This window comes from Polypterus senegalus, chromosome 11, assembly GCF_016835505.1.
Source record: "Polypterus senegalus isolate Bchr_013 chromosome 11, ASM1683550v1, whole genome shotgun sequence".
Classification (NCBI taxonomy): Eukaryota; Metazoa; Chordata; class Cladistia; order Polypteriformes; family Polypteridae; genus Polypterus; species Polypterus senegalus.
Genome location: NC_053164.1, coordinates 114,329,118 through 114,346,008, shown reverse-complemented (window position 1 = coordinate 114,346,008; position 16,891 = coordinate 114,329,118). Strand labels below are relative to the sequence as shown.

At 37.4% G+C, this 16,891-nt stretch overlaps 1 protein-coding gene across 1 annotated transcript in view; it reads right to left on the bottom strand.

The window, feature by feature from the left end:
• Positions 1 to 1,759: 1,759 nt before the first annotated feature.
• usp18 (ubiquitin specific peptidase 18) overlaps positions 1,760 to 16,891 on the bottom strand; it is a 49,252-nt gene continuing 34,120 nt past the window's right edge. The window contains exons 8-11 of the mRNA XM_039769529.1: positions 16,101 to 16,271; positions 13,371 to 13,496; positions 8,353 to 8,408; positions 1,760 to 2,293 (exon numbers count right to left, since the gene is read on the bottom strand). Coding sequence (XP_039625463.1) covers positions 2,248 to 2,293; positions 8,353 to 8,408; positions 13,371 to 13,496; positions 16,101 to 16,271 — 399 coding nt within the window. The 3' untranslated portion in view covers positions 1,760 to 2,247. The remainder of the gene's footprint in view (positions 2,294 to 8,352; positions 8,409 to 13,370; positions 13,497 to 16,100; positions 16,272 to 16,891) is intronic.

The window sequence follows — 16,891 nt, the reverse complement described above, 5'->3', positions numbered from 1 at the left end:
ATCCATTAACTGTTGTCTTTCTAACCTTGGCAAAATAAAATAAATGAAAAAATCATAGTTGCCTTTTGGTGGTTTTGTGAATCTTGGTCTGCCCAGGTACATAGTGCCAGAAGGCGGAAACGAAGAGTTCACAGAGGTAACTTCTCTGGAGAGTTTTGAGATTTTTGTAAGAATCTCCCTATGGAGAGAATGCCTGGTTAGTGTTGATTGAGAATAGAAGCCATTGACACAGAAGGTGAAGTGTGGACAGAAGAGGCTTGCAGATCACCTCAGTGGCATAGATCTTCTTAGTTACAAGCAAATTATTATTTAGCCAGTCATGTACTATCATAGTACATATCATGTCCAGCATGCAACCCACACCATCTGAAGCTGACTTGGTTTAGTTTGGTATGCTGAAAGTGTTCAGGAACCAAGATTTGTAATCCCTCTGCAGTTTCAAAGTAATTATTGATGGCATTTATTATATGAATAATTTAGAACAATTATTCATATACAGACATTAGTTCAGTACAATGCTAAAAAATACAGCAATTAAAAGCTTGTCTATTTTATACTCTCTGCTGCTATGTCTCTAAATACATTTAATACCATTCTGCCTACACTGAATTCTGACACTTGCCGTGTTTTTTCATTTTTGTTACCAGTCCCTTTTGTTGGAGAAACAGTAGCACACCACAACTAAGCACTCCTTTACCATCTTGCACCCTCTGTATACTACAGTTTAATTCATTTTATAAATTCATACAAAAATATGATACAAGATAGTTGCATTTTTCTTCACTTATTCCAACACATTTCTTTGTTGCTTCCCACCTGTTAAATTTTCATTTTTTAAGAGTCCAACTAATAGGAAAGTTGCCCACCAAACTGACATGATGGATGGATAGAATTGGAATTCTTGCACTGAGGAATAGAACTGTCACGTTGTAGTGATTTACTACCTCTGTTAGGTATGAAGGAAACCTCTTCTTCACACTCCTCCTAGAAAACCAAATGCTGCTCTTCTTACATAGGTATTTTTTATTATTATTATTTCAGCTAAATAGTACAGAATGTAAAAAATTCTAACATGAACGAGTAGGGGGCTGAAGCCAAAGAGATATTATTTTCAATAGTTTTCTAGGCAGGATACTGTATGTAATGCAGTAACCAGCAACATGGCCAATAAGTAAGGAATACTTTAACTTTACTAAATCAGAATTAGATGTAGAGGCTGGAAGGCAACATGGTACACAGTTGTGTAAAACATGTCTGGCAGTAAACCAAGTCTGGGATGCCAACCTAGATGATCCAGCGGGACAGAAGCAGGTAAAAAATAAGATTTACTTTAAATATTTGCTCTATTACCTTTAAGAAGTATCTGGATGAGATGGGAAAGTGTAGCTATTAGATGAATAAACAAGCTTGAACGGCTGAATGATCTTTTCTTACTTGACCAATTTCTTATTTTCTTATGACACCAAACCACCCCTCAAACTCCATCCTTGTTTTAGCACCATCTAAGTCCTAAACACAAGGACCACAGCCGCAGAAGGTAGACTCACTGAGCCAGTTACTGGGGATCTTCCTCCCACTGCCCAATAACTTCCTTGCCTAACATCTCCATAGTTTTATTGCTCCTTTGACTTAACAAAACTACTACTAAACAGTGGCATGTGAGCTTATTTATGAAGAAGTATAGCAAAAGATCACAAAAACAATAATCAAAGCCGAAAAAAACAGAAACAATAAAAGAATAGAAATATAACATTGAGTAAATCTTCATTTACCATTTTAATATATCAAAAATACAATTAAATTAAAGAATTGTATTCCATTTTTCTACACATTTTGCCTGTCATATTTCTTAATATGTCCAATTATATTAAAGAATATTAAATACAGACAAACTGCATTTAAAAGCAAGCAGTAAAACAACAACATTCCAAAATTACAATGACCACATTTCATTAAACATTAAATTTGTTTTAAATTAACAATTACTTTGATACATAGATCTCAAATTATAATTAAGTAGTGATCTTCCTATGAGAGCTGGAAGAAGAAGCCGTGTAAGGGATCCTGTAGTAACTATAATGTCTTTCCTTGGTGTGGGACATTATAAAAATTGAGAAAAGGTGGTTCAACTTCTGTAATCCCCAATAAAATGGTAAACCATTCAACTTATTTAAAGTTTATAACTTAAATACAATGGAACACAAATTCACTTTTTCTTCTAGGAGGCAGGCACTCTTTAACATAGTCTCAGGCGTCACTTCTTCGGTACAGTAGCATATAGGCAGTTTCTCTTCTAAAACAGAAAGCAAGCAATACTGTCACAACTGCACATAATTCAGTTAAACATAGGAACATGAAACACAGAGTAAAATAAAAGCTTCAAGTGGCATATTCATTGGAAATATGGTGCTTCTGAAATTGTTTTACAATGACAAAACCATCCATCCATCCATCCATATCAATATAAAGACCCTGAATTTAGTACTTGCAGAAGCCTCTTCGTAAGCAATCACAGATTTGAATCTTCTTTATCACACCTGGATTTGAGATATTTTTATCCAATTCTTCTCGGTAGATATTCTTAAGCTCTATTAGATTTGGAGGAGAGCATCTACAAACTACCATGTCCAGGGCTCTCCATAGATGTTTGATGGGATGTACATCTGGGCTTTAACTGAGCCACTCAAGGACAGTCAGAGACTTAGCCCCAAGTCACTATTATAGTGTTGGCTGTATGTTTAGGGTCATGCTGAAAGGTGAACCGTGGTCCCAGTGTAAGGCTGCATGTGCTGTGGAGCAGGTTTTCCTTAAAGAGCATTCTTACTTCACTCAATTGTGACCACCCTCCCTGTCCCTGCCATTGACAAGCATCCTATTTGACTGATGCTGTCATTACTTTGCTTCATCATAACAACAGCATTAGGGAGGTGATGAGTTGTGTGTGGTCCTCAACAGCCATAGTATTTGGAGTAAAATTTTTGTCTCCTCAAACCAAAGAATCTTTTTTCTTATGCGCTCAAAGTCTTTTAAATACCATTTGGCATTCCAAGCGAGCTTTCATATGCCTTTTACTGAAGAGTGCTGTTAAGATGGTCATCCTTCTCACAGGTTCTCCCATCTCAGCAAAGAATGTCTGAAGCTCTGTTAGAGTGACCATTGGGTTCTTGTTCATCTTTCCTAGTTACCCAATTTGGCTAGCAGCTTTAAGAAGAGTCCTGGGGCCTCATATATAAACGGTGCGTATGCACAAAAATGTTGCGTAAGAACGTTTCCACTTTCAAATTGTGATGTATAAAACCTAAACTTGGCATAAAGCCACGTACATTTCCACGGTAGCTCATACCTTGTCATAGGCAAGTTCTCTGCTCTTTCTGAAAACATGTTTCCACTGTATTATTATGGGTTATTGAGAGCAGATTGATAGGCATACATGGCAAATTAACCCATCTAACATTAAATCTTAAACACAATAAAGTGTGCAGAATCTGAAATGGTCTAAATGGTTACTTTCTGAATCCATTGTACCTGAGGTTCAAACATTAGTTTGAATTTTCTGTTTTGTGATTTTAAAGAATGGTGATATAAATGGTACAGAAATATGAATTTTGGTGATTTCCCATAAATGGAAATTTTTTAGTGCAAGGGACTGAATACAAAATCTGCAGGAATGGAACTTACACTGACCAACCACAACATTTAAACTACCAACCTAATATTCTGTTGGTCTCCATCGTGCCATCAAACAGCTCTGACCCATTAAGGCATGGACCCCACAAGACCTCTGAAGGTGTCCTGTGGTATATATCATCAAGATATATGCAGCAGATCCTTTACGTCCTCAAAGACAAGAGGTGGGGCCCCCATGGATTGAAGTTGCTTTTACCAGCACATTCTACAGTTGCTCGATTGGACTGAGATCTAGAGAATTTGGAGGACCAAGCCAATTCCTTGAACTCTTTACCATGTTCCTCAAAACATTCCTGAAATTTTTTTGCAGTTTGGCAGAGCACATTGTCCTGCTGAAAGTGGCCACTGCCACCAGGGAATACCATTGCCATTAAAAGGTGTACATTGTCTGAAACAATTTTTAGACAGGTAGTATGTGTAACATCCACATGAATGCCAGGACCTGAGGTTTCTCTTCAGAACACTGCTCAGAGCATTACATTACCTCCATTGGCTTGCCTTCTTTCCATACCGCATCATGCTGCTATCTCTTCCCCAGATAAACGTCACACATACACCTGGGGCCTCATGTATAAATGGTGCGTACGCATAAAAATGTCGAGTAAGAATGTTTCCATGTTCAAATTGCGATGTATAAAACCTAAATTTGGCGTAAAGGCACGCACGTTTCCACAGTAGCTCATACCCTGTCGTACGCAAGTTCTGTGCTCGGTTTTGCAGACTGGCGCCACCCAGCGTCAAAGCGGTGCTACTGTTCCTGTGTGGTTACCCTTTCCTTTTTTAGATCCATATCCCTGATGCGGCTTTATAAATACACTGAAATTAACCGCATATTCTTTATTAGTTTAATGCATCTGATTGTAATTAACCTGTAACAATATAATGGCCCACAGAATGGTCAAACTATTTTAAATACAATAGCTGTTTTAGCGTTTTTACTCTCACTGCACCTTCTTTTTCTTCTTTCAGCTGATCCTGTTAGGTGTTGCCACAGTGGATCATCTTTTTCCATATTACTCTCACTGCACCACTTGGAGTATTTATATCACTGTATCTGAGTGGGGAATCACAGCTGTATAGCAGCTGATCAGAAAGAGAATTATCAGTATACAGCATCAAGCACACGCTGCCTCAGCCATGCTGTCTTTCCTGTACTGACCTCGCGGTTCAGAAACAGTTTCATCCCAAGAACTATAAATGCACTCAATCAGTCCATCAAGTGCTCCTTGTAGAATGCTTTGTACTTATAAGTACAATTACCTCATTGTAAACTTGCGATACAGTTATAATATTGCACATAATGCAGCAAAATACGTTTATTATATTATACAGATAAAACTTTAACTTCATTTAAATAATCTATATTGTTAATAATTAAACATGTGAGGACACGGTGCCGCAGCGCTAGTGAGTCGCTGGTGATGGAGAGACACTGGAAGGACAGAAGGATAGAATAATTTAACATGTACTATGAAGATATTTCAATGTTCCTTAAAAATTTTGAAGAATCGGTGTTCTAATCTTACAGGTGGCTTAACGTCTATTACAGAGCTGATTGTGTGGTGATTGGGTATTTGGAGAAAGAAAAGTATGGACAGGAATTGGGGGTAGTACGTTTGAAAGAGACAGTACTACTGCAATAAAATATTCCATCGAAGGTCGTGCATGGCGCAGCAAACATCTTGCGTGAGACTATGAACAATCACTGCGCCACCGTGTTCCCATGTTTAATAAAATGCTTTAACACCTATCATAATGAAAATATCAAGTATACATATCAGTATTTTAATTATTCAGAGAGCTGTAATATCACGAATGTAATGGATTCTGTGTCCTGTCGGAGGAAGAGAAAGCCAGTAAGCACGTAGTGATTCACACACATAGAGCACATAGAAGATCAAATACTAAACAAACTATTTAATGTGCTACTTTAGTTATGATGGTTTTTGAAAACTAGTAAATTAAACGATTGTAAGATGAAGATTATGATGTTCTAGTTTAATGACAAAATAAACTACGTGATTAAAGTGGAAATTTTGAGATTAAAGTTGACATTTCGTGCTTTTTTCCCCACTGTGTGCCTTTTTTTTTCTCTGTACCCTAATAAGCTTTCATATGACACTCAGACGGTGGGTTACGACTCGCCTTTTTCACGGTGACTTTGATATCTGACAAGTTATTACGGGCACTGTGCAACTTTGTGAACTTGAGCTTTCGAGTTTCACTGACACGCTATGTCACTCAACCAACTTTCTTTTGTTGTTTATAGCACTGTTTAAACCAACAAATAGTACGTTTTTCCTTGCCTCCACTTGGTATTCACTGAAATTCTATTTTCCCTCGTGGTTTGTCATTGTCTTTTCACAGAAGGCTGAGCTTAAGGGCTATTTATATTGATTTGCATATTCACAGAGGCATGATTCTGGGAGGAGTTTGGAGAGTGGCAACAGGCACGTGCATGTGCGTTACTTTTCATGCTGACCGGGATTTATGGAGAGGAAGAACGTGGAAGTTGGCAAACGCACAGATTTATGCATCTGGATTTTTTTGTGCGTAAGCACATTTCCGCTTTTGTCCGCATGCCATGTTATAATGTGAATTCTACACACGCGTTATGCATGAGGCCCCTGGTCATCCACATGATCAAAAAGATAACATGATTCATCAGACTGGGCCATCTCCTTCCATTGCTCCATGGTCCCATTGCAACACTTAAGTGCCCATTATAGGCACTTTTGGCAATGAACAAAGGTCAGAATGGGCACTCCACCCAGTCTGTGGGTAAGCAGCCCCATACAAAGCAAGTGACAATGCACTGAGTGTTCTGACACCTTACCTTACAGCATTACGTTTTTCAGCAATTTGTGCTACAGTTTGTTTTTGGAACTGGACCAGTCAGGCTAGCCTTTGCTTCCCATGCACAACAATGAGTGTTGGGCACCCATGACCCTATTGCTTTTTCACTGGTTGTTCTTCCTTGGATCATTTTTGGCATGTAATAATCACTCCATACTGGGTACACCCCACAAGACCTGCTGTTTTTGGAAATTTTCTAACCACATTATCTAGCCATCACAATTTGACTGTATATATATATATATATATATATATCTATTTGTCTGTATATATATATATATATATATATATTCATCCCACCTCTTGACAGATGCTACTGTAATTAGATAATCAATGTTATTCACTTCACCTGTCAGTGGTTTGAATGTTGTGGCTAATCAGTGTATGTGTAAAATGAGATCCAATTGTATATGTCACTTACTTTGACTATAAATGAGTTCATTCCAAAGCCTGTGCCAATATTTACCCAGTGTCTCAGAGTCAGTAAACAGTCCTCTAAGTGCTGAAAAACCTCAATATGGTCCTACACTTAAAAGGACACACACATCCTGAAAAAAGGTCGAATGTTTTACAAACACTGGATAACAATGAATTCATAAAAACATTGATTTTATTGAAAAGGAATAATATTCGTAACAAATCACATTACATCATTGCTCTGTCTGTGCATCTCCATCTACTCAGCTCCATTTTTGGCTAAAGGAAAAATGCAGCTTTGCAATAGCGATGATTTGGGCATGTCACAACCAACCATTCCTCAAATTTTGAACCAAATTTTTTGAATGCCCTTACAACATGTGAGGTAATACACAGATTTATACATTTACCCACAACTCCACATGAGTTAATATTAAAGCAAGCTGAATTCTTGCAAATCAGCATGCACATAAAGATCATTGCCCCAAGTATGGATGAGCTCACATCTGTGAACTGCAATCGATATCACAGTATCGACACACTGGTTGCTATGGGTGGAAAAACTGTATTGTAGTAACAAGCATAATATGGGGTGATTGATAGTGAAATGTCACACAGGTACACTGAGCTCTGCATTCCATGAACATCTGAAATATTTGTGTTTTACATTTTACAAGCCCAGAAAGATTCAAGAAGGCAGGCAGATACTCCCGGGCTTTGGACAAAACTGACCCTTACAGAAGATAAGGTGGATCACAGAGAGGCACATGGCATGTCATGCAACACAGGAAGAATATTGAGAGAACAGGAAGAGTGAACATGACCTTTAGAAGTGGCTACTCAGTAACTGTTACTTTACGAGGCTCTTAATGAGGCCATATTAGCTAAAAGGTGATTCTTCTGAAAGTATGGCCGTGGGTCATTCATTGTTACAGAAACATTCAAATTCTCAAGCTTTACTCTTACTTTTTCTTGATGATATTGCGATCAAGTGGCAGCAATTATGTTCACCTTAATGTGGTTTTATAATTTATTATGTTTTCCTTATTCTTCTTGGTCTACCAATTTAGGTATTATTACTATTATTATTATTATTATTCTCTTTGTGGTGAAGCCTTAGTATCAGAAAACTAGAAAACATCGTTAAGTACAAGAGGTGCTGTAGTTGTGATGTCAATCATTCTTACATGTGAATTCCTGCTCCTCACTGAGGCTGGGAGTAGGACTCTTCATAACCACTTTGTTTGTCCTACTCTGAGGTAGCCCAAATTCTTTCCCTAGTCAGACCTTTAGTGTAATTCCTAGGAGTAATTCTGAGACACTTGAAAAATACAGCACTGGTTTATCACATATCAAAGGTTATAACTTATAGAAGATAAATTTCTGACTTACTTGTAAAACGATTTAGGTGAATAGCCAGAAGTATTTGCCACTTTATTCCAGGGAACCTATATGAGAAACAAAGTAAACTCATTTTTTTTGGCAGTTCTTCTCTGACACTATCAATATTGCACATGTAACATGTTTCCCAACTGCAAAGACATAAAAAATATTTAATATTTAAGTCTAACAGAACAATAGTGCTTATTTCTAATTATTTACCAAGATACTAAAAAAGGGGTGCACAAATATATAACTATATCCATCACTTAATTTTCTGGCTTACTGGAAATACATTAAACCCCAATTCTTGGCTTGAGGAAAATTATTTAAACTGGCACATTCTGAAGATCCAAAGTAGATGACATATGAGTGAGTGGACATTCAAAACAGTAGACAACAGTGGCCTGAACTTCCATGCAGAGTAATGAATCAGCATCCATAGCCATTTGTATCATTGCCTGTGGTGACATTAGTGGTTCTACCTGTACAGAGCAGCCTATTTTTGGGAATCTATTGACATTTGTGCAAGAATAAACTGGAACAATTTAAGTATCTGAAATATTGTTTGCTTTCAAAGCAAGTACGATGAGTGGTGGTACTGGACAATGTGAACTGAGAACATCAGCTTGGAACTTCTATAAGAACTACTTTTAGTTTGAGCACTTGCGTTTCTAGAGTTATATCTTACTAGTGAAACACACAGACCTACAGTTCTAAAGCAAATTATTACCAAACATTTTTTAAATTTCCAGAACATATTAGGTCATAGGTTTTCAATTAAGACCAAGATCAATTTCCTAGCCCTTTGATTGTCACTGTGGATTTCTGTCTATGGACATTCTTGCATTATATGTCCCGGACTTTGTCTTGCATGCCTATGAGCCATCATGTTTGTCTGCTGCTCAATAACTCTGTGTTCAGGATTACTTATTGTTTATGGCACAGTGTCTTGTGTTCTTATTGTTTCTCGCTTTTTGTCACTTCATCACCATCTGCCATTTGCTTGACACTCAGAGAAGATTCTCCTCTTTTTCTTTCTTTCATTGTGGCGGTTATCATTTGGTTTTGCAGTCACTTTGTTTGCCATAAACACACAACCACAGGTCACTTTGCTCCCTTTATGTACGTTAAATAAAGTTCAGTGATCAATAAAAACAATACTAACACTTGGTAATGAAGTCTGAACATGGAGCTATGGTTTTATTACAATAAAGTTTTCTGCTTGGTTGAAGTGACTTAAAACTTTTTGAACTTTCAGAAAATATCAGGCTATATTTAGGATTACTTCTTTTTTGTCTATGTGCTTCAGCATCTTGTATTATTCTTTTTAATTCTTCATCATTTAACTGCTTTCTATGATGTGCTTGACACTCGGAAAATGTTGCTGCTGTTCTTTTTCTTTCTTCCATTAAGGTGGTTATCACTTGGTTTGTTGTTCACTTTGCTGTAAACACTTGACCACAGGTCATGGCCACCATGTTGCCAATACCTAAAACGTTTTTGAATTTACAGAACATATCAGGTCATAAGCTTTCAATTAAGACCAAGATCAAGGTTCTAACTCCAGCAGTTTGCGAGTAGTTGTGTGACAGATGGACTGACCTTAGCATTTTAGATATATACATATTAACACTTCTACCTCAAGGACTTGTCATCTAGGGTTTGATTTCCATATCTAGTCATTTTCTACATGGAGTCTGCACATTCCCACCATATCAAGATTAATTAGTGGCATAATATTACTCACAAATGTGTGTGTATGAGTGGGCCTTGTGATGGACTGGTACCCTGTGCAAGGTTGGTTCTCACCTTGTGTCCGCTGCTACTAGGATAAGCTTTGACACTTCTAATATCAATCAATTGGATCAACTAAATTTGAGAATCTTATGTTCTTATGTTTTCAGACTGCTCTTGCTCAATACTGAAAAGTTTACATTTGAACATTCAACACTTAAAGACCAGATGAAATTATAAATAATATCACTGCTAACTTTACAGTAAATAACACTTACTTTACTAACAGAAAATATGTAAATGTGCACCAAACAGTATAGAGTTGCTATCAGATATTTCTATTTTTAATGCATTACAGTTGAATAACAGATATCTGTAAACAGCATGCCACATTTGATAGTGTGGACTACATGCTGTGTGGAAGCCCACAATAGGCGGTCACTGGATATTAATTGGCATATTGATTGCTTGGATCTAATTAGATGCTGGTGAAGCAGAAGAATTAAGTCATCAGTACTCAGTGGCATAAGTAGAACTTGATGGTCCATAGTGAAAAAATTAAATCAAATCCAAATAAATAATAACCACTATCAATGAGATACCTCATGCATATAAGATGCATTAAAAGTCATTGGTCCTTATTAAGTGTTATGTAATTGTGGAAATGATAACATCATTAGCCTTTTCATTCCGATGTCAAGTAGGCAAGCATGTTAATAATAAATAAAGTCTTGTGAAAAGACAACCATGCAGTCACAGCGGGTTCCAAGCCCCGTGGGCACTGGTGCAACTGCCCTGTCCGCACTACCTATAGTTACACCAATGCCAGTAGTGTTTTACCTTTAGACAATTAGCCTAGTGGCACTGTATGTCTTTCAGAATGCCCCCTCAATGAGTGAAATCGCTAATTATTTAGGGTATGTACTGTGTTATGACTCCAAGAAAACCAATAAGAGTACTGGGGCATGTAATTAGCTAAACTATTAATGAAAAGTTTAAAGAAAACATATCATATACAGTATGCACAGTATTTATAAAGTACAGTGGAACCTTGGTTAATGACCATAATTTGTTTCAAAACTCTGGTTGTAAACTGATTTGATCGTGAACCAAAACAATTTCCCCCATAGGATTGTATGTAAATACAATTAATCTGTTCCAGACCGTACGAAGTGTATGTAAATATATTTTTTTAAAGATTTTTAAGCACAAATATAGTTAATTATACCATAGAATGCACAGCATAATAGTAAACTAAATGTAAAAACACTAAATAACACTGAGAAAACCTTGCACAACAGAGAAAACTAACACTGCAAGAGTTTGCGCTGTAGTGCTACGAACCGCTCGTTAAAAACACTTTTTTTAATAAGTTTTAAGCACAGGGGAAAAAATTAACATCTGAAAAATGCGTAATTTAATAAACCACCAAGAAAAGTAACATTGCAACAATGCACGCTACGAACCGATCGCTGTAAACAGAAGTGATGTGGAGGTTAAAATCCAATAGAAAAAAGTCTTCATTAAATACAACAAGGTTAAAACAATGCTAGGATCTGTCTCTTTAAAAAACAACCCTTATGCATCCAGCCGTCTCTCTCTCGTACTTGGGTGTGTGTGTCTCTCTCTCTCGCGCGCGCGTCTGTGTGTGTGTTTGTGTGTGTGTGTGTCTCTGGTGCGAGCATGTGTGTGTGTGTGTGTGTGTGTGTATGTGTATCTCTCTCGCTGCACAGGGAATGCATAGGGAGAGACTGAACACTTACGGAAATCATTGGCGCGCACAAACCTAAAGGGAAACTGGCTTGTTCGTATACCGAGTCTGTGGTCGTGAACAGATGCAAAAGTTTGGCGAACTTTTTGGTCATAAACCGATTTGTACGTGTTCCGAGACGTTCGTGAACCGAGGTTCCACTGTATGTAATAATACAGATTACTATCAGATGGATTATTTGAGCTTGATTGACACTGACAATGCTGCATACTCGGTTGACTGGTCATAGGAAAGCATAAATAATAAGCAAAAATAAAAATGGTGGGTGTGCCAAATTGTTTAACATTACATAACCCAACTTAATACAGAATACAGATTTATGACATTTAAACTGTTTAAGCCTTTTCAGCTAGAATGCACCCTTGTCATCATAAAATCAGCAGGGATGGAACCCTAAAATATACCTGAAGTTTTGTTTAATTGTGTTCAGAACTTAAGTTCAGAAAACTTTATTCCATCTTCCAACCAGTAACTGAAATTTAACAATGTTGCAGGAATCGAACGACAAGTTGGGAGATATCACAAATGCTGAAATGCTTTAAAGCATCAGTGAATGCAAGCTAGAAATGATGGCAGTAAAGCGACAATAAACATGTCAATGTAGTGCATTTTGAGTTTGGGAGTGGGGGGTAGTTTTTTTTCTATGTTGTCTAATTTTCAGTATGCATGTTTCATACAGATTAAAATAAAGGAAACATCCATCAGAGGACAAATCCACAAAGGTAGGTAGGTAAGCATTGTGAATGTCATGTTAGATGAACGGATGTCCCGGCCAAGTTGAAGGGACTGTGGGTGTCTGCCACCCAAAGTCAGATTATCTCCCCATACACACTGTGGAAGCATCTCACTGGTGGGACACACATAGGTACTGTATAAGTACAGGGAAGGTTAGAATTGCAGTACCATGGTTCAGCCCTGTTGGGGTTGTTTGGGTACCACCGGGGGGAGCTGTAAGGGTTTGTTATAACCTCTTTAAAGGACTTCCATTGTACAATGCTGTGGCACTGAAACTGCTCCTTGGTCTGACATAAAAGAAGCCAAGTTTCCTGCAGTCAGAGTTGGGAAGAGTGTGGATGAGGCTTCAAGAAAAGTGCGGAAGGAAGAAAGAGATATACTGTTGTGTTGTACTACTGCAGAACAGAATTTAGAGAAAGGTGAAGGTATTGAAAAAAGAAGGTCTTGTGTTTGAACCCAGGACTGTGTTATGTAGATATGTTTGTGGGTTTATGGACCTGCTACACTCCCTGCTGGTCACAGCTTGTACACACACAGCCACACACACACAGAAAGAAAACCTGAGTGCTGAAGACAATATTATCAGTAATTTAAAAATGAAAGAAAATCAGTTTTGGATGTTAAGTAGTCAAAACCCTTCAAAAAGAGAAATCGGTCCTGTTCTAGAGAACTACATGGGGGTTGGTTAAAACATTTTGGTTAAAATACACAACAACAAAATCTCAGGAAAGGAGGTAAAAGTACAGTTGTGTTAGAATATCACTTTTAAACTGAGAAAACTGCCTACCTCATGTACAGTAGAGTCGTCAGCACAATACCAGGAATTATCCCGTTTTATATAAGCAATGTAGTGCCCAAATATGGGAGATCCAATGTGCACTATTACAGCATACAAGCCATACTTGCAGTTCTCCTAAAGAAAAACAAATATTACAGATCAAATAGATGTTTTAATATATTAAGGGACACATTGTAGATTTGGAAAATATACTGCAATCATTTCTTGTCAAGCTGCACATAAATTTGTACAATTTTCTTAATAAAAAAAATGAAATGTTATGGCCATATTATAACAAAAGAAGGCTCACTAGAGAATGAAATCATGCTAGAAAAATTGCAAAGTAAAAGACAAAGGGGAAAAGAGAAGGAGAGATGGATACCATTATCAAAGATGCTGAAATGCAAGTCCGCTGACACAGAAACTTGCTGAGCTATTGTCCACTGAGCCACCAAGATTCTGAAACCAGTAAATGAATAAAAAAGCAAATGACAAAATAGAATTAACTGCAAAAGACAATATGGCTAATTTTATAATCTCTAATGATAATCGACCAATTCTGTCAGTAATTCAGTAAATAACAGTGCAGATGCCACACACGCTGGACGGACATCCCAGCCAGTAAAGGAAGCAGGCCCGAAAGGAACAGATGGATGGCCAACCCCTATAAAAGTAGAGAGATGGCAGCAGTCCTGGATATCCACACCCAGCAGGGCAATGTAGTCTGGCAGGGCAGCCCTGCTGGGGTCACGGGGTGCTGCAAGAGGTCATTCCAGGGAAACAAGCTCCCTACTCTGATAATGGACTTCCACCGGGCAATCACCCTGGCGCAGCAAGTACTCCCGGGTCTGTAATAAAAGGGACCCCACTCCCTTATTCAAGGCAAGTTGGAGCTGGGTGGTAGAGAGGCAACACTAAACTGATGGTGGTGAGAGAGAGTATATTGTGGAGCGAGAAAGACAAGTGTTTTGTGTAAATACTTTTTTGGAGGTATTTAAAATATAACCTTTGTTTATTTTGATAAAGGACTTTGTTTTTGTGATTGTGTTGGGGTTTGGGCAGGTTGATGCCTGGGTGTTCATCACAACAGATTGTTGCATTCCAAACCTGAGCCCTTTGGAAGTACATTCAGAGACTTCACAAACACTGCATCCTGGTGTTCTCAGATTTAATACACTCCTAATCGCAGTTACAATTCATAGCCCATGGCTTGACAGGACAAGACCTGCAATGACTACAAGTCCTGCTCACTTAACCTCTTAATCCCTGCCTACTCCTCACTTTTGGTCTACCCTGCTGAAGATATTCAGCACTCTCAGTATCTTAACTCTTTTCTGCATAAAAACGTTCACCTTGAAAAATAAAAAAACTGTAGCTCCATTTGTCAAAGGTCTCCAAATATATCAAAATAGTTTAAATGCAGCTATCAGACGAGTATTGCAGCAACAGTATGACTCGCCATACAAAAAAGACTCCACAGTCCAAGTTCAAAGCAAACAGTTCATATAAAAAATAAAGACAAATGTAGATAATACACACAAAAAGCAGAAAAAATTAGAAACTTATGGTATCCTGCTTGAAGTTAAAATTTCTTAAGGATTCTATGTAACAGTCAGAAAACTATATACCCTTAATATCTATCTGTCTGACAATTCATGTTTCTTTCTAGCTGTCTACCTTCAATCTAAGGGCTACACAGGGTTAAAATTATGAATAGTCCATTTTCTATAACTTGTAGGAGGTTAACCTGAATCTTATATTGTCTGTGTTAAGGTATATTATATTCAAGTTCAAAATATAAGCAAACTATGGTAAATTTACCATTAACATTAACTTAAAGGGCTTTGCTTCTACAACAACAGTTGCCCTGTACACAAATTGAGCAATCCCATTAAGAAGACAGGCTCTGGCTGACAAATAGCATGATGTGATGAATGTAGGGATAGATGGATGGACTGTTGGGTACATTTTAAAACTTTACATTCACTGATGTAGCACATTGCCTTGCCCATAACAAGACGAACCACCTGAGGATCGCAAATTAGGACCCGAGTGCAGGGTTGCCCCTAAATCCCTGGCCCAACCCAAATTCATATCTCAAAATCTTTCTGTAGCCAAGGAAATGTCCAGCTTGGGTGGTTCCCCATTCTGTAGATGAGATACAAGAGCTTTATTTTTCCAAACCTAATAGCTCTCTTTCCTTGATGTGCCTCTGTATGTATATCTCTTCGGTTCATCCAGTCATGCTAATGCTGTACGCAGCAAATAAGGTTTTAATAAAATTAAGATAGAATCCATAATTGAACTTTGGGTGTACATATTTTACTTAATTGATGATTACGTGAGTAGTCACAATTTTTAAAATATAGTTCTTCTTAGCTTTGTGCATTCAAGTTAAGTTATTTTTGGACTTATTTACATGCCTTGCTGGTTGCTATGTAATTCATCCACTAGTATAGCTCATCTAATATGCAGGGCTCAGGATAAGGCTGATTTAAGACATGGATTCTCAAAAAAGGATAAAAAATTGAAATACATGTGGCAGCATTAAGAAGAACATTTTCTAAATCAGCGTATCTTGAGCGAAAAAGGAGTAAGGCTGAAAAAATATTAAGCAAGAACCAACAAAGTTATTAAATCACCACTAACATATTTCCATTTACATTAGAAATATTATAAATACATTGTATATAAGATATTAATTTAAAAAATGTTTGTGAGTTTGGAATGTTTGCTCACCTTTTGAAAGCTTTCTGCCAGATGATCCACATAAAGGATTTGCTGGAAATCTAACATTTCTGAAAATTCCAGTGCAGAGTGCAGTTTGATGGAAGATCCATGTTGTCTTTCAAAGTAGGCTCTTTTAATTTGAAGGCACAGAATCTTTGGCAATGATAACAATTTTAAGCCCTGTACAAGGTAAAAAAAAGTAAATGTAAATTTTTAGAAATGTAAAAACAAATAAAACAAGCAGCATATTCATTTCAATTTGCCTTCCAGACTAATACAGGGAAAGAGGGTGCCATTATTACTTTGCTTCATCCATTGTATAACCACTTGGACTGTGTGAAGACTCATGTGAGGCTCCTGTTTGTAGACTTCTCATCAGCTTTACCTCTTTAATACCATCCAGCCCAATCTCCTTTTAGAGAGGCCTGTTAAAGATTTTTATTCCAGTCTTTAAATTGAAAGGGAAGCTTAAGATTGAAAGTAAATGATTGTTGATTTGACATCAGAGGTAGCTTGTTGGATCCAGGTAAAGTGCTGCTACCACTACTTCATATTAAGCTTGAAGCAGTCTGTCAAATGATTGAGCCTATCTGATGTGTTTGTGCCTGAAGCTTCCAGGTTTGTCTGAGGTTAAACTGGAAGAGGATCTTATATTAGAAAATGATTTCTGATTTTCAGAATGTGATGCTTCAAAGAATGATGTAAAACAAACGGCTTGGGTATCATGCAAAGAAGTAATTTCTACATTTTTACATAACAACAAGGATCCAAATTTTAAAAAAAAATGAAGGAAAATGTGT